The 26,575-nt window shown below is 38.9% G+C and overlaps 1 protein-coding gene across 1 annotated transcript in view; it reads left to right on the top strand.

The window, feature by feature from the left end:
* Window positions 1-26,575, top strand: part of RYR2 (ryanodine receptor 2) — a 765,551-nt gene that overhangs the window by 648,538 nt on the left and 90,438 nt on the right. Inside the window, exons 72-79 of the mRNA XM_042907783.1 lie at window positions 1,260-1,430; window positions 2,527-2,586; window positions 5,163-5,297; window positions 8,586-8,630; window positions 9,394-9,506; window positions 12,290-12,386; window positions 14,511-14,614; window positions 16,142-16,193. Coding sequence (XP_042763717.1) covers window positions 1,260-1,430; window positions 2,527-2,586; window positions 5,163-5,297; window positions 8,586-8,630; window positions 9,394-9,506; window positions 12,290-12,386; window positions 14,511-14,614; window positions 16,142-16,193 — 777 coding nt within the window. The remainder of the gene's footprint in view (window positions 1-1,259; window positions 1,431-2,526; window positions 2,587-5,162; window positions 5,298-8,585; window positions 8,631-9,393; window positions 9,507-12,289; window positions 12,387-14,510; window positions 14,615-16,141; window positions 16,194-26,575) is intronic.

Below are 26,575 nucleotides of genomic sequence, written 5' to 3'. Positions count from 1 at the left end.
CTTTGAAACAGCATACTTGTATCCCTTGGATAAATGCCTAGTACAATTGCTGGGTCGTAGGGTAGTTCTATTTTTAGTTTTTTGAGGAACCTCCGTACTGCTTCCCAGAGCGGCTGCACCAGTTTGCATTCCCACCAACAGTGCAAAAGAGATCCTCTTTCTCCACATCCTCACGAACATCTGTTGTTACCTGAGTTGTTAGTGTTAGCCCTTGTGACAGGTGTAAGGTGGTATCTCCTTGTGGTTTTGATTTGTATTTGCCTGATGATGAGTGATGTTGAGCATTTTTTCATGTGTCTGTTAGCCATCTGGATGTCTTCTTTGGAGAAGTGTCTATTCCTGTCTTTTGCCCATTTCTTCACTGGATTATTTGTTTTTTTGGGTGCTGAGTTTGATAAGTTCTTGATAGATTTTGGATACTAACTCTTTATCTGATATGTTGTTTGCAAATATCTTCTCCTATTCCATCAGTTGCCTTTTAGTTTTGCTGATTGTTTCTTTCGCTGTGCAGAACTTTTTATTTTGATGAGGTCCCAATAGTTCATTTTTGCCTTAATTTCCCTCGCCTCTGGAGACGTGTCAAGTAAGAAGTTGCTGCAGCCAAGGTCAAAGAGGTTTATGCTTGCTTTCTCCTTGAGGATTTTGATGGCTTCCTGTCTTACGTTTAGGTCTTTCATTAACCCATATATTCTTAAATTTTTCCTCTTAAGCATTGAAAACTATTAAACATATAATATCAGAAATTACTATGGACTTTACATATATCCATCTGCTTCTCTAAAATCACAATTTGCGTTTTCCTTCTAAAAGCATGTAGAAAGCACACCAGTGAATTCTAATGACCTGGGAATAGGAGAGTAGGACTTAAAATTAGCAAGAGATGCTAAGAAGGAGAGAGGAAAAGTATTCTCAAAAATAGGGACCAAAGAAAGAAGGAAGTTCGAACCACTATCAAGTTAGAAGAGACTCCAATTTTTTTTTAATTTTGTTTAACGTTTATTTATTTTTGAGAGAGACAGAGACAGAGCATGAGCAGGGGAGGGGCAGAGAGAGAGGAAGACACAGAATCCAAAGCAGGCTCCAGGCTCCCAGCTGTCAGCGCAGAGCCTGATGCGGGGCTTGAACCCACAAACTGTGAGATCATGACCTGAGTAGAGGTCAGACCCTTAACCGACTGAGCCATACAGGCGCCCCAAGACTCCTAGTTCTGAGTGTGGGAAAAGCAGTCACCGAATCCAAAACTTGTCTTTGTTCCCCAGGCCGCTGTCTCTGATCAGGAAAGGAAGAAGATGAAGCGCAAAGGAGATCGGTACTCCACGCAGACCTCTCTCATTGTGGCAGCTCTGAAGCGGTTGCTGCCCATTGGGTTGAACATCTGTGCCCCTGGGGACCAGGAGCTCATCGCTCTGGCCAAAAACCGATTTAGTATGGTAACTTTCCTGTTCATACCGGTGGTAATGATCACTTGACCTCCAGACTCAAATGTTTAGACTCCCTTTTTCTCACTGGTCTGTGTCAGGATTTCATTTCCGTTAGATGTTTTAGTAAGCAGTTTTTCTGTGTATGCAAAGACTGCCCTTTTGGGGGGGGGGGCGCTATTTTTCATTTCTAAATTATGTTGATCACCTCCAGGGAATATTCTGAAACCCAGTAGAAAAGATGCAAACATGTTGCTGGTAGCGGGGAAAAAAAATGGATTTCATGTGAACTCCTATATAAAATTTGTTATGAAAAGTGTATTCAAATTTAGGAGGGATAACTTTTCAGTGTGAGAAGCATCATGGACTGTGCTGATCGTGGTTAGATAAGGTGTTGACTTTCTAAGTCAACCAAGTTGACTCTTCGACTTGGCAAGCATCAACATTTCAGTTCTCAAGATTTCTTTATGACCTCTGTTTTTTCTCTTTGTGGCTACCTAGACGCACTTTTTCAAGAATATACAGCGGGATCATTATTTTATATTTATGTAAATGGGAGGACATTTTCTTTTACCCCCATTCCCACGCGGAAGCACCTCTCTGAATATCCAGAATTGGATACCCTGAGATAAGCAAATCGAGGGGACATTGTGTCACCATGGGCTGCACAGATGCAGTTCTGGTGGTGGTCATTCTAGTATTTGATTCTCAGGGTATTTCCTTGTTGTTACTGGATCAGAGGGGGGTAGTATTAAATGCCAAAATTACTTTCTGGAGAGTTCAGAGAATGATGGAGATATACCCCTGTTTGATCACAAGGGAACACACCTCTGCCCCCACTTTTTGTGAACCAGAAATTCCATTCCAGTGAGTCTTAAGACACTTCCCGTAGAGTCGATGTAAGTTGGTACCTTGTTTCCGGTTCACAGCAGTATCAAGAAATAGTCTGAAAAAGAATCCCCCGCATTTGTGGTGTGTTTGAAACCCTGTACGTAGGTTTGGGCAGACATACACTATTTCAAAAGAGGCTGGAGTTACTTCTGTTGACTTGTGACAGTTGATGCATTCATGGTAAGACTTCTTTTAGGTAACATTTATTTCTTGACAGAAAGACACTGAGGATGAAGTACGAGATATAATCCGCAGTAATATTCATTTACAAGGCAAGGTAAGCCAAATTTAAGTACATAGTATTTATGAATTTAGTGAATCTCTCTTTAGAATAGTATTGCAAGTAATGTCACTTTAGCAATTCAAATAGTGAAAACATATTATTTTAATCAGTCTTTACTCTACTTGCAAAACTCTTGGTATTAAAGACTCTCAAGATAAGTAATGTGTTTTATTTACTTTAAAAAGTCAACGTAGATCACCAAAGATTTTTAGACTTTGAAAAAAAATATGTCACCATTTCAAATAAAGGTTGGAAATTTCCTTCATTAGCTGAGTTTGAGGACTTTTGGGACATGGAGATAGGTGTCCATAAGAATTTGAACTTTTTCATCTAGTGTCCAGAAATTAAATATATGTCATTAGAAGTCATTAGTACATAGGAGATATTAAGACTTGCTGTAATAGAAATAGATGAATAAATGAATTTACCTAGGGAGGTAAAGGAAAACATAAATGTGGGTAAAAACAATTGCTAGAAGTAAGTACTTTTTGTACTACTTTGTAGTACAATTATTTGGAAATTTTTCATACTAGGGGATAAATTGTTCATTTGTTTACAGAACCCGTTATGCAATGTAAGAAGTCTAGCAATTTGTTATCTTCATTCAGCCTATTTGCTTCTATTCTGGTGTCCCTTCTGGGAAATTTTTTCAATTATGACAGTGCCCAAATGTCAGCAAATAGTGACCACAGCATAACGTTTGCTTTTCTGGGTATTAAAATGTTTCTTTCCAAGATCAAAACCATATTCTTCTTTTAACACTTACGAGCACAATATGATAAAGGTGAGACATACCTTTCCAATATTCACAAGGCACAGACACTGATTTAGAGCACATTTCGTGTGCACTTTGATGTGTAGGTACTCATATTATTTAGTAATAACTTGGCCAGAATGGGAGATGAATGCCTTTTAGAGTTCGATCTCTTCTCAGATTGCAAAACGATTATGAGCATTTTAAAATGTACTAGTAAAGCCTCTGCCTGAACCTCAAGTGAAGGGTTTATGCTTCATATATGGGTGTTCGAGGAGATCCTGTAGTCCATGCAAAGGTCTCGGGATCCCCGGGACTCAAGACCACACTTTGAGAAACGTGGTCTAGGACAACCATTACTGAGTAGAGACAGGAGATGTTCAGTACCTCTAAACGAAGGTTCTATGCTCTTCCCAGGAAATAAATAAAAAAGGATGTCTTGAAGAAGCAGAAGGAAATCCGATTATATTCTAGAAGTTTTTTATAGTAGTACTGAGGGCAATTTATGTTGTGTCTTGGGGAGTCAGAAAGAGAGAGGAGAGCAGAGAAGGAAAGCATTTATGATCAGCATTTCACTTCCAACTGAATGAGACCTGAAAATAAAGCAGTAATGAATGCATATTCTTTTTGATATTTCAGTCTATACTTGTTTTGTGAAGAGTCAGGCACATATATTATGGGGACACACAGACTTACAGAAGATGAATTCTTTTATTCCTAGCACCTTCTTGAATGTATTGTCTTGAAATTGTAGGATGGGTCATCCTGGGGGCCAAAAGAAGTAATTTTATATGAGAAAGAATAAAGATGCTACTTATTTTACCAAATATAAGTAAAAATGTGTATTTCTGTCTGGAAGCACCAGGCACAGTCCTCAAATGAAAAAAAGTATGTGGAGGAAAAACATTTTGTCTTATCAAAGGACAGATGGTGTCTACAAGCCACTCAGTGTATAAAATCCTGTGTTTGCCCCTAGATGAGTTATTTTTCCATGTCAAACTATGCTTTCTTGGGCTGGGAGTTGTGAAGTTTTAGATTTGTCCATTTACTTGTGCTTCATTACCCTCAGTCCCCCAGTTTTCATGGAGACTTGAAAGGGGAAGAGAAACATACAGGGATGACTTTGCCTATTTTCAATAATATAGTTATTCTATATTCTTTCTTTGAAGTAATGTGATCTTTTCCCTATAAAGATGTTTATATTTGTCCATTTCTACGATGTTATAATAATCTTTCTCAAAAACATACAGAATTCAGTTGTATCTCCCACTCAGGAAATTTGACAATATTAAAAAGACTCCTTTATTATAAGAATATGATTTTATATTCCTCCATTGCTTTATATTTGATATCTTTGTTTCAATGAGACTAAACTCAGTTGCAGAGTCCCTGTATTTATAGATAAATGAGATCCTGTATCATTGCCTGTAAAAGTAAGTATGTAAATCTTTCAGTGTTTGACCGTGAAAGGGGAAGAGAAAGATAGATCACTTTGCCTACTTCCTTGCCTTGATCATATCCAGCTCATCCTTACATTCTAGGTAAAACTTCACTTGTTCAGGGGAATCTTAACAGCCACCAGCAGGTTAGGTCCAAGCTCATGATACCTTATCTTTCTCTTGAGTAGCTCTCCTCACAACTGTACATATTTAATTTCTGTCTTCCCCACTGCATGGTAAATTTCATGAATACAAGGTCTTTCTCTGTGTTGATCTCTTCATGGTGTTTTGACACTGGGCTACACCCAGTAAAGTAGGTCTTCCCTTCCTTACATCGTAACCTTGTATTTTTGAAACTTTTTTCCTTTTTCATGCAGTTGGAGGATCCTGCTATCAGATGGCAAATGGCTCTTTACAAAGACTTACCGAACAGGACTGAAGATACATCAGATCCAGAGAAGACCGTAGAGAGAGTATTAGATATAGCAAATGTGCTTTTTCATCTTGAGCAGGTTAGATTCAGCATGGATTCCATAGTATTTGCCTTAACCGTGTAAAAACATTTCAAAGATGGTATGTGTTAATTTGTTAGCTATGGGTGGGCCAAAAACATGTGTGTTCAGCTCACTCATTATAAATAATATATGATTCAGGAGTGCTTATACCTAATAAGCAAATTTCCAAGCTTGTAATTTTTGTGGCAATATATAAGTAATATATTTTGAGATATCACGGCCTTTGTTTTATTGTCTTTTCTCAAAATATTTCTTTTTTAAAATTTTATTGATTTATCTTGAGAGAGAGTATGTGTGTGTGCAAGCAGGGGTGAGGCAGAGAGAGAGGGAGAGAGAGAGAATTCCAAGCAGGCTCCTTGCTGTCAGTGTAGAGCCCAAAGCAGTTCTCGATCCTCACAACCATTAGATCATGACCTGAGCCGAAATCAAGAGTCAGATGCTTAACTGACTGAGTCCCCCAGGTGCCCCAAAATATTTCTATATTTATACAGATAAATAGGATTATACACTTAATTTTAAATCATTCTAACAAAAATTTCAGGAGTTACCTGATTTCATGTTCTGTGTATCATTTTTTTATTACTGCTCATAACAACATGTATGAGATGCTTTCACTAGTTTAATATTTGAATTTTTTTGGTTACTTGCTTCAACTTTCCTTTTATTAGAGATATTTTTGAGCTAATTTTCTCCAAGATCAGCAATAAATATATTTAGATAAGAGCTACGGCATCAATATTAAAACTGTGCGAGAATAGTGGTTTTATATGATTTTTCAGTTGTGTCCTATTTTAAACTACAAAGTTTACTATGTTTGATTTCTGTATTCATTACCTTTGTTTAACAGTTCTCAAATTGAGAATATTCGAAAAATTATTCATCAGTGGGTTACGTTTTTGTGTAAGGAATCTTCTGGCCTAGGTAAGATATTTGCAATAGAGGGACATTGTCCCTGTGTCTCATGAGGTCCATTCGGCAAAATGACACCAGAGTGAGGGAGTTCAGTGTGAACCCAACAGTGTGATCTGTCACTGGGCTTTCATGACAACCTTTACCTGATGTGGCAGATCTCACATTTTTACAGTACACATAAAATCATAAAATGGCCTGTGTCATCTCAGGAACTTTGTCACGTAAATGTTTTGCAGAATATCTTAGCATAACAATGACAAAGATTTTTCTTTGATTTCTATTTTATATTATCTGGTGATCTTTCATCCCTGCCTTGACCAGTTAAGTCACATGCAGATATCACCTAACGTAATATCCTTTTAATTTCCTTGTTTGCTTACTTACGTGACCCTCAAACATTAATAACTTCTCCAGTGTCATGCGATCTGTCACTATACCTGATGAGATGTAGCTAGGATACTCTCAAACCACATGGCTATGGACATGTGCTCACATTGTGTAACACCACAATATTTATAATATATAACATATGTAATATACATATGTAATATGTACTATATAATGAACTTAATATTTCCCTCAATATCTCCATGAAATATTAAATAAGTACAAATTATCACTCAACAGAAGACAAAACTTAAGGTAATGAAATTTTAAGTGATATATAAAGTCCTAGAGTTGTTTTTCCAGAGTTTATACATATTTAAGAAAGCTATTGGGGAGACTGGGTGGCTCAGTCAGTTAAGCATCTGACTTTGGCTCAGGTCATGATCTCACGGTTCGTGAGTTCGTGAGTTCAAGCCCCACGTCGGGCTCTGCGCTGACAGCTCAAGCCTGGAGCCTTCTTCAGATTCAGTGTCTCGCTCTCTCTCTGCCCTCCACCGCGCTCTCTCTCTCTCTCTCTCTCTCTCAAAAATAAATAAACATTAAAAAAAAGAAGAAAGAAACACATATTTAAGAAGGCTACTAAATGTCTACCAGAGAACTATTCCTGGCAGCATTGTTCTACCATAAGGTTTTAACTCTTCCTGGTTTTTATGCATATACCTGGATTTGCTTGAATGAGTATTAGATACATGAAATGAAGCTTATTGAAATCTGATAGTTTTATTATACTCACATATTACATATTGACACATGTATTCAATCATAATGGATGAAGTCATTTGTAAAGTAGTGAGATTCATTTTCTGAAGCAGTCATTCCTTCCCCGAACATTTTTTTAGTGCACAACCATATGGCAGCATTATACTTCGCAGGTTCAGGGAATTGAACGTGGTCTGTCTACTCAAGTGAGTCATCCTCTAGTACAGCATGTGGATAGATAAATATGCAATAATACAGATGTGCTGGGATACAAAAGGTGCTGAAGAGGCTATAAAAGGAGTCCAGGCTTGATCTAGTTATGAAGTAGGTGATCCCCATAATCTTAAAGGAGAAGTAGGAATTTTCTAGGAAAAGGTAAGGGGGTCAGATTTTAGTGAAGGCCAACTATTTTACAGATGGTTAAGAACATGAGTAAAAAGAAATCATCAATTATCAAAGAATAGAAAAGAGCAGAGGATGTACCAGAAGAGGAATTCATGCCTTCAGTACCTCTATTCTAATGTTTATTTGTAACTCAGTCATAGAGTAGCTTGTGATGAGTATCTTCACCCGCCAAACTCAGTGCATAAACAGTGGGCGCGCAGCAAATACTTAATTCATCGTAGGTATCAGCGACCTTTGCAATTATATATTTTGTGCTGTACATCTGGTAACTTTTGTCCATGAGAGTAACCTGTCTCCTTGGGATTTCCTAACACTTAAACTCGAGCCAAGCTAACACAGCAGCACCTCCCAGCATTTGGACAGTGAGAAGAGAGGCATTAAGCACTTCTCACATATAGTAAAATGCGCTGCCAAGTGATAAGCTTCATGATGGCAGACACCTTTTCTACCATGGTCACTACCGTATCCTCAGTGCCTCACTATTGCAATGTGTTTGTTGACTATCACCCACACCCATCAGAATACCTTATTCCCAGAAAAAACTACCTCTTACAGCCTGAATATCAGAATGGCACTGTAATGCATTGAGTCTAGTTGAACGATACCAGCCTTGATTCACTTAACACAGCCACCAAGAAGAAAATCGAAGTGGACAGTTGTCACAAAGCGTTTACTGATCCTGTGGAGGGAGGACCATCATGGATATAAATAAGTGCTTTCCAAAGACAAGTTGCTTCATTAAAATTTCTAAACCACTCTAGTCCAGACACTCTTAATGTTTTCTTCAGGCATTATACAATTCATATTTTGACCCTTTACTGCAAAGGATAATAGACTTTAGATTTATTTTTTTAGCTAACGCAACATTTTTATTTCTTCCAGAAATCTACATCTATGCACCGGAGATATTACAGTCTGGGAAGTACAGTGCTCAATTACCTAGAGACTACTAATTAATTTAGAATTACATGTTGTTTTTTTTTTCCTCTCTAATACTTATAATTAATCTCTTTTTCCTCTTGGAGCTCCAAACACCATTAGCTAAATAAATAGCTTGCTTGCCTCATTTACTGCAACTTTGAATTCTCATTTGTCCCTATCTAACAAAATAATAATGTATTTTAACATTTTTGCAAAATTAAATTCTTTTCCTCACTCCTAGTAATGTGTTCCTGAAGCCTTGTCATTTTCTCCCCATCCTGTTATAGTAAGGAACAGTTGAAATTTCGGTAGAATTTTCTATGTCTGCCTCTATTCGTGTTTACTGCTGTAACTCTCATGATAAAATTGGTCGAAATGGATACATAAATAAGAATAGGTTGATTTTTTTGCGTAGGCAGAAAACATGTTTTAGAACCATAACCAGATTCTGAAAAGGCTGCAAAATGATTTTATGTAGAATGGTTTTATATTTCTTTGATTTTACAGATGACATAGCTTCTTAAGTACACACTACTGGGGAGATATTCTGTTTTGACTAAAGAAAATACACAGCATTCAAAACTATTTCCAATTTAGCGTTGGGTGACTTCTAGGACACGGGCTTTCCTATAATAATTGCAGGGGTACTTTGGGAATTGTAATTCCAAACGTTTTTAATGTAAAAGGCACAGCTGTTTAATACAGTATTGTTGAGGGTAAGTCGGAGTTCAACATATTTAATGTTTTGTTTGTATCGTTTTTACCTCAGGTGGAGCACCCACAGAGATCGAAGAAAGCTGTATGGCACAAACTTCTGTCCAAGCAGAGGAAGAGGGCAGTGGTGGCCTGCTTCCGAATGGCTCCTTTATATAATCTGCCAAGGTCAGAATTTTTTTAATGTCGGCAATAGATGAACGTTCTTTTTTCCCTAGTAAGCTGGAGGAGCATCGCGTCTACCTTAACAGGAGTGCAGTAGTCTGAGAGAAGAATGCAAAACAGGTCTTGGCTCTTTTGTGTAATGCCTGAGCTTGTTTTTCTTTGTTGGGTGATCTCAGAGAACTTTGATGCGCGGTGTAGTTATTCAATCACTTCTGAATACCGAGGAAGTTGTGCTCACGTATGTAAGGCAGGGTAGGGTAATTAGGAACTCTCTCTTTGGAGTCAGACTGCCTTGATTTGAACCCTGGCATGTCAGCTGATGCCTGCATGACCATTGGTCAAGTTTCTTACCTGACTTGGTTATAGTTTCCTCATTTGTGCCACGATGAGATTTGCCCCATGGAGTTGTTCAGATTATTTAATGGATTGAGGTATAGGGGGTGCTTAGAACCAAATTTAGCACTATTAATGTCCATTGCTGTTTATTATTTCTTGTGGTTTTCGGTCTTGGGGAAAAGAACTGGTATGGATCTAGTTTATGGGAATAGCAGAAAGGTGTTTAACAGTCCCTCAACCTTCTCTTAGAGCTACAGCTGGCATACTCGTTAACAGAGAAACTGGTACATTTGAGTCTGACTCGGTGGCCCAGGTACCATTTCAGCCTCCTTGCAGTTTTCCTAAGAAACTGTGCTCTTTCCTCTCTGAGCTTTGTATAAGTGGCATCGTCCCCACATCTGGTAAACAGGACTCAGCTCAACTGCGTCCCTTTTTTTGGAATATCTCTGACCAAACCATGCCCTTCAACTCCTTGCAAATGGAACACTTCCTCCTCTTTGTTTCCAGAACACTCTTACAGACCTCTCATTGTAGGCATGATCCTGTAAGGTTGGGCCTATTTGTCTCTCTGATTCAGACTTTGAGATCCTTTATTTTGGTTCTTTTTTTTTAAGTTTATTTATTTATTTTGAGAGAGAACATGCACGCTGAGCAGGGGAGGGGCAGAGAGAGAGAGAATCTCAAGCAGGCTCTGACTTGTCAGCGTGGAGCCCGATGCGAGGCTGGAACCCATGAACTATGAGATCGTGACCTGAGCTGAAACCAAGAGTCAGTTGCTTAACCGACTGAGCCACCCATGCACCCCTGGACTTTGAGATCCTTTAGAGTTTTATTCAATTTTATATCCTTAGTACCTGGAACACTGACCTTCAGAACATCTTTGAATAAATAAATGAGTCAGAGAATAACAACACAAAATACAAACCCCTCCCCCAACCCTCAAACAAAGCAAACAAAGAAACTTCACACTTTCCCCTTTCAGTGAGACAGCTGGATTCCTTGCCAAGGCACATTCACTGAGTATAAAATACATTAATTTCCCCCTCAGACCATGTGCCACTTTAAATTCTCTAACTCAGTTATGGTGTCACCAGTTAGTCAATAGAACATTAACCTTGAATCCATAGTTTTACTCCTTTTCTGGTCCGTCCTGTACAGTCATTCTCCAGATTCCATCAGATTTTTCTTAGATCTCTTTTCACATTGCTATCCTTCCTTTTATGGCCACCCCTCCGGCTCACGTGTTTATTGCTTCATATCAGGTTGATGGCAGCAGATTCTGAGGTGATTTCCCTGATGTTATGGAATCTGCTGTTCCACTTTCTCACGTAACCTTCTCAAAATTGTATCCTTTATTGCAGTGGTGCTCAGACCTGGCGCTTTTGGGAAATACATTCAAATTCATTTAAGAAATATCCAAGCCTCAGCCTGTTGGATGAGAATTTCTGTGAGGGCTTAGCAAGTGTATCGTTTCAAAGCCGCTCAGATGATTCTCTTGTACCAATATTGTCGAGCCTGTCCTTTGTCATGTCTGGCCCGTGCACAGGACTTTATGGTGATTTCTAGCATTCTAGATGCACTGTCAATTCCTCTCCTTGGTTTTCCAGGCCCTTCATAAACCTATCTAACCACGTGTCTCATGACTCCGTAACTCACCATTAGTTCCATTGGGCTCAGCTTTCTTCCCACCCCGTAATGACACGTCTCCTTTTAACACTTCTGACTTTCTCCTAACACTTCTAACTTTCTTATGATGTTCCCTTATGGTCATGACTTTCTCTTATCCTTTCCCATGGTGGTGTCTTATCCATACCTCTCATCGGCTTCATGATGAGTTTACTTATTCTTTTAGTCCTCGCTTATTTTTTTATTTTTTTATTTCTTAGGCCACCATTTATCATCAGTATTCCAGTATTTAATCTTTGGGTGTATACTCTACTAAGTTCATGCAATACGTTTCGTTTTGTCTTGTCATCCTCAGGGCCTGTATCTAATGTTAACCACTGACTAATTCCTTATTAATCCTTATTATATTGTTTTGCTGAAGCCACTTGATGTCATACTAGCTACCGCTTAATGACCATCCATATACCCCATGTGCTTTACATGACTTATCTCATTTTAAGTCTCTGCAGACTGAAGTGCAGATGGGGTTTTCCCAGTTTTATCAATGAACAAAAAGTGAATGTTGGTAAAGTGAAGAGTTGACCAGCATTATGAAGCTTAGAAATGGCAGAGCCAGAATTTAAATGCAAGTCAGAATGTGCTACGAGAAGCCTTGCCTTATTGACTACCATGTCTTGCCTGTGCAATCAAGAGTGGGAAGTTTATTTTTATCTTCTGTCTTTGAGCGCACCGAGAGTCCAGTGATAAAGCACCTGTCCAATTTATTTAAAAACAAAAACAAAAACAAAAAAAACTCTTTGTTTGAAATTATGCTTCTTTTTTAGGCACCGGGCCGTTAACCTCTTTCTTCAGGGATACGAAAAGTCTTGGATTGAAACAGAAGAACACTACTTTGAAGATAAGCTGATAGAAGATTTAGCAGTATGTCTTAATGGGGCTATAAGTTGAAAGAGGGCTTGGGTCTGGTGGAGTAACGCTGGCGTGACCAGGTTATCCTATCATAGCGGAGAGAAAGCACCATTGCAGTGTTGGTCCTAGGAAACTTTCTTTTCTTGACTGCTACTGCATTCAATGTTCAGGGAACATCTTATTCTTCTTACTTCAGAGATCTCATCAGCACCCAGCAATTCCGAATTTCAGGTGAATGATAGAAGTTTATTATAACCAGGCTTTGACTCGATTATTCTTTTAAATTCTTCTGCAGAGCACCTTTAAACACCTTAGAACCTAGCATAGAACTATAAAAGCTGAACCATATAGAAGTTATCCACCAAAAATAAGTTGAGGGTTAACAAAAGCCAATGAAAAGTAGCTGGTTTTTAAAAATATATGAGGCAGAGAATGATGGGACTAGACGCAAGAAGAACAGGAAGTCATGGTAAAACGCATTAGATGGAGACTAGATTTTTGGTCCCGCCATTTTGGACAGGTAAAGGTGCTCTCGTACTGAGAGGAGAGGAGTCTTCATCTTTTTTTTTAAATCTTTTTTTTAATGTTTATTTCTTTTGAGGGGCACACTGTGCAAGTGGGGAAGGGGCAGGGAGAGAGAGGAGAGAGACAATCCCAGGCAGGCTCCACCCTGTCAGCACAGAGCCCCATGTAGGGCTCAGACTCACGAAGCCATGAGATCATGACCTGAGCCAAGATCAAGAGTCAGCTGCTTAACTGACTGAGCCACCCAGGCACCCCAGTCTTAATGTTTTATAAGTCGCGGACCTGATTAAATATCTGATGAACCAGGGTGCTCAGTTGGTTAAGTGTCCAACTTCAGCTCAGGTCATGATCTCGCGGTTCATGAGTTTGAGCCCCGCATCCTGCTCTGTGCTGACAGCATGGATCCTGGAGCCTGCTTCGGATTCTGTGTGTGTGTGTGTCTCTCTCTCTCTGCCCCTCCCCACTCATACTCGCTTGCTCTCTCTCTCAAAAATAAATAAACCTACAGTTATTTTTAAAAAATATCTGATGAAACTATCTTCTCAGGAAAATTTCCAGGCATATGGTCCTCTGGAATTTTGCAGACTAGTTGGAGGTTTCTTGATTCTCAAGTTAAAGACCTCATCTGTAAACATTTTTTTTTTAACTCCCAAGTTATCAGAGAATATTGGATAAACTGATATAATTCATGAAAGCCTGACCCTGACTATCCCTATATATTTTAAATGAATTCTGGTTTGGCTTTAGAACCAAAACAACCAATAGAATTTTGGGTATCTTACAGACGTGTACCCAGTATCTACAACATTAACCTTTAAATCCAGGAAAGAACATCATTTATGTAGAGAGAAAATCAGTCTAAATGGGTAAGGCCTTGGAGATACAAAAGTCATTAAACCATTCAACAGACAGTCAAGATTAATTAACTCTACAGTCAGTAAAAATGCTTTATAATTTTCCTCATGTTAAAAGTTCTAATAGTACAAAACTATTCTTTGTGAGTTTAAAGTAACTGAAAATAAAAAATGTAGAAGTGGTTCACACATTAACTTTTAGCATTCTTTCCCTGTCATTGCTTGTGTGGGCAAAGACGATGCTATGTTTAATAATCAATTTTCAGTGTTGTGCGGACTAAACTTTTATACTTGGAACAACCTAGGATATTATTGTAATTTTTTATAAATTGAGCCCTCCATAAAGCTGACATCTCTGTACCAAATACACCCCCAGTTGTGAATCTGCTTCCAAGAATGGCAGTCAGAATTGGTAAGTGATGTGAGTCATCCTTGCCCATAGTGTTTTTTGGTCCAATTATTAAGTAACTTTTTTTAAGCTGCATAATTTTGCATTGATTATGTAACCCACACACATATGCACAGTGTATATAAAACACACACGTGCACGCACAATGCCTCTAAAGCATGCGTGCACACGTGTGCGCTCACGTGCACACACACACACACACACACACACACACACACACACACACACGCCAGAGCAGGAAGAAAATAGCTTTCCTTTTATTCATTGTTCCTGACCCTCACACCGCTCCTGAGTTTGAGTGAACATTTCATTTCAGTGTGAAATTTTATCAATTTGGTTTTTTTGTAGAAACCTGGAGCAGACCCTCCAGAGGAAGAGGAAGGCACGAAGAGAGTCGACCCCCTCCATCAGCTCATCCTTCTGTTTAGTCGAACAGCTTTAACAGAGAAATGGTATGGTTGGGACGGTTCGTGTGAGCATAGGAAGAACAGATAAAGAAACCCATGTCTCAGTATCCCGTGTGTCACATGTTCATGTTTCAATTTCATCTGACTCTTGTTAGGAGAGAGAATTGTTCCAAGATAAGACCAGTCTGCCACACACCTGTGGGCCAGCATTCATGCAAGTGCAGGCTTTGATGTCTACCTGTGAGCTCCAGTTTTTCCTAACAACCTAGTCATCAGCGGATTTACTTGATCCTGAATCTTATAAAATGAGTTTTTTCTTCATCGCAAATGGCCTTCATAAATAAAAAAAAGGAACCCAAAGCAAATTCCAGTACACAAAAAAATGTGGGCACCCAAATTTCCTGGGTAGATTGTGCAGTGGGTCTTAAGAAACCTTAGAAGGTGGGTGAACCATCATCTCCACAGGAAGTTTCTTTGAGGTCTGTTTTGAGGGCGTTCTCCATTTTCCTTGGCTTTTGCAGCCTGGTTCATATGAATTCCCCGGAGCCACAAAGGCTGACCCTCTGTGTAGTTAAGTAAGCTTTGCACTCAGATGCCCAGTAATCAAAATGGGCTCAGAGTCCGCTCCTCCTAGGGAGCACTACATAGATTCGCTCTGTGGAGGAAACCTTGGAGAGGTTATAAAACATTTATCTGCATCCCTGCCATACAAAAGGAATCCTCCTTTGCCCAAGGCCTCCCTCTGGTTCGTGCAGAAGCCAGAAGATAATTTAATTATCAATCCTTTCCGCCCGAGTCTTTTCAGAGTCTAGATAAATTCATGTGACCTCTATGCATGCCATAATAATGCACATTTCTCCCCCTTAGCCAATGTGATCCATTCTTCTCTCACGATGTCTCTCTCTCTCTCTTATTATTTCCTAACTAACAAAATCATCTCATTCCTAAGCATAGAGCAACCCTCTGTCTGGCCTTGTCAGGTAATGAGGTATTTTCATAAGTGAATTTTTCTGATGGCTGAAGCTTTGAACTGCTGAAATAGCTTTGCAAATATTAGGTAATTTTTGATGGAAACCTTTCTTCATGAATTAATGATTTCCATACGCTGTAAGAAAAGGATTAGTAAACATATTTCTTAATTTTTGAGAATCACTATGACCATTGTATTTTTGGGGCAATATAGTAGCATAAGAATTTGGGGAGTCTTTCCATCCAATGTCGAGTATCGCTTCTGCTGTCAAAGCCCCTACCTCATTTAAATTTGCTTGTTTCAGCTTCTGTAGTTTCAAGAAAATGAAAGCTATACATTGTGTGTAAGTCACTAGACCATTTATTTTGTGAGATTTGAAGGCCTCTTCTGGAAGGTAAGGCGGGACAGGGACAGCCGTGTAGGTCTGAGATCTTTGCTGATTCTACAATATTTCTGAATGATGACTTTGCCTAGGTTTTGTGTTTATTTCATTTTAAAAGGGCATACTGGTTGAAAACTAAAGGTTATTTTACCATGATGGTAGTTCTGCTCATGACAAGCCTCCCACTTAAAAACTCATGTGTTGTTCTTGTTTTTCATAGCAAACTGGAGGAAGATTTTTTATATATGGCTTATGCAGATATTATGGCAAAGGTAAATAAATCCATCTTGACTTTAATGTTTAATTTGAATAAAGGGAAATCACTTTCATCTGACATAAGGATAAAAATCTATGTATTTTGGGGTCTAGATAAAATACTGTTAAATCCTAGAAGCCTGAAGAGGCATTAATCTTAATTTTCCACTTGCTGAATGAATCTCTGTTCAAACTTCCTTGACAGGTAACCATTGTTTCCCTGTTCACATTTTATTTACGGGGAGCTAATTTTCCAAATGTTCACTCATTCATTCATTCATTCATTCATTCATTCATTCAACAAATATTCACTGGGCATCAAGGTATTGTCGATGACATGGCCAATAAGAAGAAAATGCATACACCCTTCCTGGAGTTGATAGTCTGAGGGAGAGAAAACAAAATGCAAGCAAGTGATCGCAAAAAGCTGTGTCGAGTTCAGTGGTAGCAGTGCTGTTAGTGGTACAGGAGCTGGTGTGTAGTTGGGAGGCCCGCTTAGCCTAAGGTTTACGGGAGTCCGTGACTGTCCAGTGACAAGTGGAGCATGTGAAAATAGTAACAGTATTTCCTGAGTCTTTGTTTCATTTATATCTCACAATAGGAGGGTGAATGAAGGGGTGAATTAAAAGAGGAGTCAGGGTGTCTCTGAAGCTTCTCACGTGGGCAGTTGGGTAGATGGTGGTACCCGATACTGAGATGGGGAGCCCGGGAGAATTGCGGGTCTGGAGTGAAGAGGAAGAATGACCTATTACATTGTGGACTTGTTAGTTAAAAATGCCTGTGTACTGAGAACAAACTGAGGGTTGATGGGGGGGTGGGAGGGAGGGGAGGGTGGGTGATGGGCATTGAGGAGGGCACCTTTTGGGATGAGCACTGGGTGTTGTATGGAAACCAATTTGACAATAAATTTCATATATTGGAAAAAAAAATGCCTGTGAGACAGCCACGTGGAGATGTCAGACATGTGATGAGGCATTCGTGCCTGACATTCAGTATATCAGGGATGGCTTATACATACAGATTTGGGATTTACCAGCATTCGAAGGGAATCGAGGTCATAGACATGGATGGTCTTGCCCAGAAAGAGAAGGCGTCTCTTCCCCTCTGTAGAGGGGAAGGCCTGCGGCTGCGCCTCTAAAAACATGGGTTTATGTTTCTCCTTCTAGAAGAAAAGAAACCCGTTAAAAAAACAGGCAGGTGGAGAATCTTAAGCATGAGCATATGTAGGAGCTGTAGACCTAAGGGAGTAGTCAACAGAATCGTATGCTGCTAGGAATAGGGATGAATAAGGTAAGAATTGAAACTTCTCTAGGATTTAGTACATGGGCATCATGTGACCGTGGTGAGAACAGTTCCAGAAGATTATGGAGAGGGGCCATTGGTGGTGCTAGCGCCATATTATGGGGAACTAAGCAGAGATCCACGAGTGAGGAGATGTGGCCTAGATGTTTCTTTACTAGAAGATTGAGAGAGATGAGAAGAGAAAAAGAATAGATGGAATTGTGACGTTGAAGGGGGATTATTTTTGTTTGCCGTTTGTTTACTTGTATTTAAGAGAGAGATTTGAACGTGCTTCTGTCCTGGTGGTCAGGAGCCAGTAGAATGGGCAAGGGAGTTATTTGTGGTGTAGCCTCGAGTGAATGGGAGCAGGGGGAGAGCACAGGCTACAGAGCATAAGGAAAAGTTGTTACCTTCCAGCTTTATTTTAAACCATAACCCACAGGGGTGCCTGGGTGGCTCCGTCGGTTAAGCATCTGGCTCTTGATTTTGGCTCAGGTCCTAATGTCATGGTTCATGAGAGTGAGCCCCACGTTGGGCTCTGTGCTGATGGCATGGAGCCTGCTTGGGATTCTCTTTCTCCCCCTCTCTCTCTCTGCCTTTCCTTCACTCGTGCATGTGCACATGCTCTTTTTCTCTCCCTCTCTCAAAATAAATAAATAAACATTAAAAAATAGAACCCACAATAAGAAGCACATTTATACAGTATATTTATGGAAACATGAAAATAGGTAGGTTGAAAGAAAATTTTCATGAAATTAATACCCTTCCTATGAGCGATATAGTCTGATATTTTCTATTTAAATAAAAACGTTATTTAAAAAATTTTTTATGTTTATTCATTTTTGAAAGACAGAGAGCACAAGCAGGGGTGGGGCAGAGGGAGAGGGGGACACAGAATCCGAAGCAGGCTCCAGGCTCCGGGCTGTCAGCAGAGCCCGATGCAGGGCTCGAACCCATGAACCGTGAGATCATGACCTGAGCCGAAGTCCGACACTCAACCGACTGAGCCACCCAAGAGCCCCTGACATTTGATGTATTTTTAATTCTTATAATTTTTTAAGTTATTTTGAGAGAGATGGGGGGGGAGGGGCAGAGAGAGAGGGAGAGAGAGACAGAATCCCAAGCAGGCTCTGCACTGACAGATGCAGGGATCAAACCCATAAACTGCGAGATCATGACCTGAGCCAAAATCAAGAGTTAGAGGCTTATTTGACTGAGCCACCCAGGCACCCCTAAATTTTATAATTTTTAACATACATGATCATTTCTTTAATTAGAGTCAGACCATAGTCCAAAGCCAAAATATTTTTAAAGTTCAGCTCTATCATTCAGTGTTAAATAGCTCTTTGCAAGTATGCCGGCCACAAGCTTGTTAAATGTGGTTTCCCTGTGTTTATGTTAGTGGCTAGTTTTGATGATTCATATCAAACTGGGGTCTCTGGAGGTTACCTTTCTTCATTTTGAAAATCCTCATCCCAAAAACTGAGGTAACCTCTGTGGAAAACAGTGTGGAGGTCCCTCAAAAAAATTAAAAATAAGGTACTATGATCCAGGAATTATGCTACTAGATATTTACCCAAAAAAAAAAGAAAATAATAATTCAAAGGGCTACATGCATCCTTATGTGTATATATAGCAGCATTATTTACAACAAAGTGTGGAAGCAGCCCAAGTGTCCATTGATAGATGATTGGATAAAGAAGATGTGGTGTATATACACAATGGAATATTGTTCAGCCATAAAAGACAGTGAAATCTTGCCATTTGCGACAACATGGATGAAACTATAGACTATAATCCTAAGTGAAATAAGTCAGACAAAGATAAATACCATATGATTTCACTCATATGTGGAATTTAAGAAACAAAACAAACAAACAAAGGAAAAAAGAGACAGACAAACCAAGAAACAGACTCTTAACTACAGAAAACGAACTGATGGTTACCAGAGGGGAGGTGGGTGACAGGAATGGGTGAAATGGGTGATGGGGATTAAGGAGTGCACTTATCATGATGAAAAAAAATGGAATAAACAGATGACTATTAGTTCAATCAGCATTATGAAGTACAAATGTACAGTCACTTTACTCACAATCCCTCTGAAGATTGTGCATGCGCATGTGCATGTAGGGAATAGTTTGAAGAGAAGACTATTTTTTTCAGTGCTGTGAATTTGCCTATTTTTTACAGAAAGCAGTGTATCTTTAGGCTGCTGTTACAGGCATTATGGTCATTATTCCTTTCTATTTTTAGCTATATGGTTAATCAGTAAAAGTATTTTTATTTTTTTATTTTTATTTTTAATTTTTTTAATATGAAATTTATTGTCAAATTGGTTTCCATACAACCCCCAGTACTCATCCCAACAGGTGCCCTCCTCAATGCCCATCACTGACTTTCGCCTCCCTCCCGCCCCCCATCAACCCTCAGTTTCTTCTCAGTTTTTAAGAGTCTCCCTCTCTAACTTTTTTTTCCTTCCCCTCCCCCATGGTCTTCTGTTAAGTTTCTCAGGATCCACATGAGAGTGAAAACATATGGTATCTGTCTTTCTCCGTATGACTTATTTTACTTAGCATAACACTCTCCAGTTCCATCCACGTTGCTACAAAAGGCCAGATTTCATTCTTTCTCATTGCCAAGTAGTATTCCATTGTGTATATAAACCACAATTTCTTTATCCATTCATCAGTGGATGGACATTTAGTCTCTTTCCATAATTTGGCTATTGTTGAAAGTGCTGCTATCAACATTGGGGTACAAGTGCCCCTATGCATCAGCACTTCTGTATCCCTTGGGTAAATTCCCAGCAGTGCTATTGCTGGATCATAGGGTTGTTCTGTTTTTAATTTTTTGAGGAACCTCCACACTGTTTTCCAGAGTGGCTGCACCAGTTTGCATTCCCACCAACAGTGCAAGAGGGTTCCCATTTCTCCACATCCTCTCCAGCATCTATAGTCTCCTGATTTGTTCATTTTAGCCACTCTGACTGGCGTGAGGTGATATCTCTGTGGTTTTGATTTGTATTTCCCTGATGAGGAGCAACATTGAGCATCTTTTCATGTGCCTGTGGGCATCTGGATGTCTTCTTTAGAGAAGTGTCTATTCATGTCTTCTACCCATTTCTTCACTGGATTATTTGTTTTTCGGGTGTGGAGTTTGGTGGGTTCTTTATAGATTTTGGATACTAGCCCTTTGTCCGATCTGTCATTTGCAGATATCTTTTCCCATCCCGTGGGTTGCCTTTTAGTTTTGTTGATTGTTTCCTTTGCAGTGCAGAGGCTTTTTATCTTCATGAGGTCCCAAAAGTTCATTTTTGCATTTAATTCCCTTGTCTTTGGAGATGTTTCAAGTAAGAAATTGCTGCGGCTGAGGTCAGAGAGGTTTTTTCCTGCTTTGTCCTCTAGGGTTTTGATGGTTTCCTGTCTCACATTCAGGTCCTTTATCCATTTTGAGTTTATTTTTGTGAATGGTGTAAGAAAGTGGTCTAGTTTCATTCTTCTGTATGTTGCTGTCCAGCTCTCCCAGCATCGTTTGTTAAAGAGACTGTCTTTTTTCCATTGGATATTCTTTCCTGCTTTGTCAAAGATTAGTTGGCCATACTTTTGTGGGTCCAGTTCTGGAGTCTCTATTCTATTCCATTGGTCTGTGTGTCTGTTTTTGTGCCAATACCATGCTCTTGATGATTACAGCTTTGCAGTAGAGGCTAAAGTCTGGGATTGTGATGCCTCCCGCTTTGTTCTTCTTCAATATTACTTTGGCTGTTCGGGGTCTTTTGTGGTTCCACACAAATTTTAGGATTGCTTGTTCTAGCTTCGAGAAGAATGCTGGTGCAATTTTGTTTGGGATTGCATTGAATGTGTAGTTAGCTTTGGGTAATGTTGACATTTTAACAATATTTATTCTTCCAATCCATGAGCAGGGAATGTTTTTCCATTTCTTTGTATCTTCTTCAATTTTCTTCACAAGCTTTCTATAGTTTTCAGCATACAGATCTTTTACATCTTTGGTTAGGTTTATTCCTAGGTATTTTATGATTCTTGGTGCAGTTGTGAATGGGATCAGTTTCTTTATTTGTCTTTCTGTTGCTTCATTATTAGTGTATAAGAATGCAACTGATTTCTCTACATTAATTTTGTATCCTGCGACTTTGCTGAATTCATGTATCAGTTCTAGCAGACTTTTGGTGGAGTCTGTCGGGTCTTCTATGTAGAATATCATGTCATCTGCAAAAAGTGAAAGCTTGACTTCATCATTTTTAGATACATTCACAGGTATAGACCAAAAAATGAGAATTAAGGAATTAGTCCTTTGGGAAGACTGCTTTTGGGGGAAAATCCAATGACCACAAAGTCCCTAAACTAAAAATGAAAACATGAGGAGAGAATTTCTAAAGTGAGCCAAATACAGACCTTGGAATTATCAAGTTTTCTTAATTTGAATACTTATTTGCTCTTCATATTTAATTTCCCCACTGCAACCTCATTAAGATGAAGAAATAGGGTAATTATGTTTATATTTTTTTCATGATTTGAGGAAGCATTAAGAAGATTGTCTTGTTTTTTTTTTGTTTTTTTTTTTTTTTTAATAAAGGGGCACCTTGGTGGCTCAGTAGGTTAAGCGTCCAACTCTTGATTTCAGCTCAGGTCATGACCTCAGAGTCGTGGCATCAAATCCCATGTCAGGGCTCCATGCTAAATATGGAGCCTGAAAAAAAGAAAAAAGAAAAGGAAAGAGAAGAAAAGAAAAGAAAAATAAATCAGCATCCCAGAGTCCGAAACTTCCTCTTGGCCTTCATGGTTTCTTAGAGTTTACCAGTAATCATTTTGCATTCACATAATGTCTATTTTTGCCTTGAGTCTTAAAAGTTGAACTCACCTTAAGAGACTTATGCCTTCATGTCTTCTTTCACCATTGCAGGATCTTTTGAAAGCACTGCTTACATATCAATTAGGTTTTTATTTTCAGTTTTGATATTTTAACCATAGGAACACAGAACTGGGTTAATCGTAACTCTGGATTCCATGTTAGACCCTTACCATTGGCCCATTATAGTGGCCTACTTTTACTAAGTTAGTTATGTAGTCATTTCTAGTAATGTAGCAAATACCCATAAATGCACCACACGCAAGAAAAGTTAAGACCTTCATACTAACTTACACGTAGTCATGTGATCTTCCGCCTTAACCCATACCTTGTTCCCACATACAAGGAAACCATCATCCTGAATTTTGTGTTCCAGTACCCTTGCTCTCCTTTTATGTCATTTTCCCTTATCATACCTATTTGTTAATACATACACATCACATATATGCAAATGTGTATATATTATAATTATACATATAATTATATGTGTTTTTAATTTTAGTTGTTTTTAACTTTTAAAAGAGCAGTATGCTATATATAATTTCTTGGTACTTGTTTTCCTTAATACTGTTTTCTAAGATTCATCAACCCTTCTATGTGTTGCCGGAGTTCATTTGATTTTACTATTTCATTATATTCCATTGGGCAACTACACCCTAGCTTATTTATTTACTTTTCTGTTGATAACCTTTTATGTTGAATCTATGTTTTTGCTAACATGAAAAGGGCTCAAAATGTCCTCTTTTTATTCATTTATATGTTTTTTTAATTTTTGTTTTTTTTTGAGAGAGTGAGTGAGCATGGGGGAGGAACTGAGAGAGAGGAAGAGAATCCCACGCAGGCTCCCTGCCATCAGCACAGAGCCCGACAGAGGGCTTGATCCCAGAGGGCTTGATTTTGACCTGAGCCAAAATCAAGAGTCAGACACTTAACCAACTGAGCCACCCAGGTTCCCCCATTTCTTCTCTTGTACAAGGGATGTAGGGTATAGGGTATAAGAATGTTCAACTTAAGGAGAAAATGGCAAACTCTTTTTCAAAGTTTATTGCATGAAATTACGTTCTTACCCTCAGTGTTTAAGAGACATTCTGATGATCCATATCTTTCTAGTATTTGATATTATAGGATTTCTCAATTTTTGCCAACCAAATGGGAATAAAATGGTCTTTCATTGGGGTCTTAATTTTCATTTCTCTTGGCTAGATAATGTCTGTATTTAAAAATCACTTCTCTTTCATGGTATAATCTGAAGCAAATAGCTGATGAATAGCTCTACTCTTCTTTTTTATTATTATTATTATTATTATTATTATTATTATTATTATTATTATTACATCTGCTCTAAATCCTGTTCTTACTGTCCCTTATTCTCTTTGCTTCCTCTAGATCTTAAAAAACTCATTTTAAATCTTTGTATTTTTTCACGCCACACTTTATTTTAAACTTGAGATTAATATTCTTTTCTTTTCCTGTGTCTCCAACCGTCTACTTCTGTCATGTATAGCACCCCTTTAAAAGTGTGTCAGAGGATTTCTAGTGCATCCACATTAGCTTACTGTTGCCATCCCCATTGTCGTCATCATGACCACCCCTGCTTGAGTCTCAGAATGCTTCTTTACTACCCAGTCTCTCTCCTCAACAGTCTGAAGCTGTTTCATTCTAATGGGATGCTCCTACCAATTTGAACAAGATAACAATATGGAAGTATCTAGAATGCTGCCATCATAAGTTATTCACTCAACAGTGTTTCCACTATTTTGGCTTCAGGCTGAGAAAATCCTTTTCTCGTCCTTCTCTTACTAACATAATAAAATATTTAGATACTAGTTATGCCCAATGTTCTATCCTTTGTTGGTTAAAATTATCAAAGGCCAGGGTCACTTTCTTAGGAGATTTCTCTCACTTTGATCTCACTCATTGGCTTTAAAATTTTTTTGTTTTAATGTTTATTTATTTTTGAGACAGAGAGTGGAGGGGAGGGGACGGTTAGAGAGAGAGGGGGAGACACAGAATCTGAAGCAGACTCCAGTCTTTGAGCTGTCAGCACAGTGCCCAACACGGGGCTCGAACTCATGAGCCGTGAGACCATGACCTGAGCTGAAGTCGGACGCTTAACCGACTGAGCCCCCCCAGGCACCCCTCACCCATTAGCTTTTAGATTTACATGCATGCTAAAAGTTTCTGGTTTTTGCCTCCTCCATCTTCTGAGGCATGGCACAGAAGGGCAACTTAACAATGTGTGAAATATACTTGCTTTGCAGAAAGAAATTCCCAGCAGATGCTGGCAGTGTGAAGTGCCCTACTTACTGCTTATGGATTCTCATCACCAATTGTGAATTTCGATCTGGTTGCTGGAATGGCCCAAAGTATCCTCCAGTTTAGTTTTCTTTTTTTTCTTTCTTTTTTTTTTAATTTCAAAGTCCCTTATTCCACACTTCTGCTCCTTTATGTATGGATTTTATTCACCTTTTCCTTCCTGGCATATGGCATCACTCCTTGCCTAGAATTTGTCATTTTGGTGCAGAAAGCTAATCCTGTGTGTTAGGACCATCTAATAGAACTCTATTTACTTACCCTATATATCACACGGATGCCATTTGCTACTGAAAAATGTATCTCGTATACATGTGAATCCTTCGTTTTCTTCCCCATACATTAAAAAATTGCAGATCTGTTGTAGTTTTCTTGTAGTCTCAGCATACCCTCCACATATGCAATCAATGGAAGTTCAAAGTCGTTTATAGGTTTGATGTATATTCCAAATTGAGGCTTAATAGGTCCTAAAAATCACAAATTTTAACCTGATTGGAGCAAATCTCACTAAATTTTCATGGAAAGATTTATTAAGTAGTTTATTTTACTTAAAAACTTTTGTAAAAAAAAAATCTGTCAGCTAGAGCTCTAAATTCCTGAAGGAATTCTAAAAGCAAGCATATCCTATGACTTTTATAGCTTAAAAGCGTATATCGTTATAACCTAAAATGACAATTTTTCTGAATATATTCTTGAATTCAAGGGGCACTTGGGTGGCTCAGTCGGTTGAATGTCTGACTCTTGGTGTCACTCCAAGTCATGATCTCAAGGTGTGTGGGTTTGAGCCCTACATTGGGCTCTGGGCTGGCAGTACAGAGCCTGCTTGGGATACCTCTCTCCCTTGCTCTCTGACCCTCCCATGCTCACTTGCGCTCTCTCTCTCTCTCTCAATAAATAAATAAATAAATAACCTTTTTTTTTTTTTTGTAACTTGTTTCTTCTTGCTATTTTTTTTTTCTTCTTGGTATTTTTAAAGGTAATAAAACTTATATAGGAGATCATTTAAAACTCTCCAGTAAGAGACATTTCATATTAGTGTTCTAATTTGCTTAAATAGCAAACATGCTTGTTACTTGATAAAATCCCTATGCTTCACTTCTCTTTTTTTTTAATTTTTTAATGTTTATTTATTTTTGAGAGAGAGAGAGATAGACAGAGTGCAAGTGGGGGAGAGGCAGAGAGACAAGGAGGTACAGATTCCAAAGCAGGCTCCAGGCTTTGAGCTGTCAGCACAGAGCCCCGCGTGGGGCTCAGACCCACGGGCTGCGAGATCATGATCTGAGCCGAAGTCAGACACTTAACTGGCTGAGCCATCCAGGCGCCCCATGCTTCACTTCTAATTACTAATGCAGAAGAGTGAAATATTACATTGGTAATCTTAGAGGGCAGATAGGCCAAAAGTCCTCTGTGTTTAACATGAGATACATAGTAGTTATGGATGACCACAGATTTGCCTTGCAGATATGTTTTGCTGAAGTCATCATGGGTTCTTATTTTTAAAATTCCTGGTGAACTGATTACCTGGGAGCCAAGGTGGCATTAGCACCTAGCAGATAATCCCCCACCCTCTGAATAAATAATTCACATCTTTGTTTCTGGGGAGCAGCACACTACTGAACACCTTTTCCAAAGAGCAAAATTGTCACAGGTCTGTGTGCCCTTTACTTTCTCCTTGGCAAACCACGTTGTCAGTCTTATTCTGAATTGGAAAGGGTGAGAGTCAATATTTGTTGAATGAACAACAGAATATTATTGTGTGGGTAGGAGGATCACATTCTATGCCTTCTCTCCCACCCCCTCTTCATCTCTCTACTCAAAATACAGGCAATCATTGAATTGAAAGCATTTTTTCTGATTTGTAGCTTATATTTAATTACTTGCCACCATTCACTTCACTGATACACTGAGTGCTTGCCGACCGTGAGGAATCTTTAGAAAGGCT

This window comes from Panthera leo, chromosome D2, assembly GCF_018350215.1.
Source record: "Panthera leo isolate Ple1 chromosome D2, P.leo_Ple1_pat1.1, whole genome shotgun sequence".
Lineage (NCBI taxonomy): Eukaryota > Metazoa > Chordata > Mammalia > Carnivora > Felidae > Panthera > Panthera leo.
The sequence above is the reverse complement of the archived record's forward strand: the minus strand, read 5'-3'. Positions and strand labels throughout refer to the sequence as shown.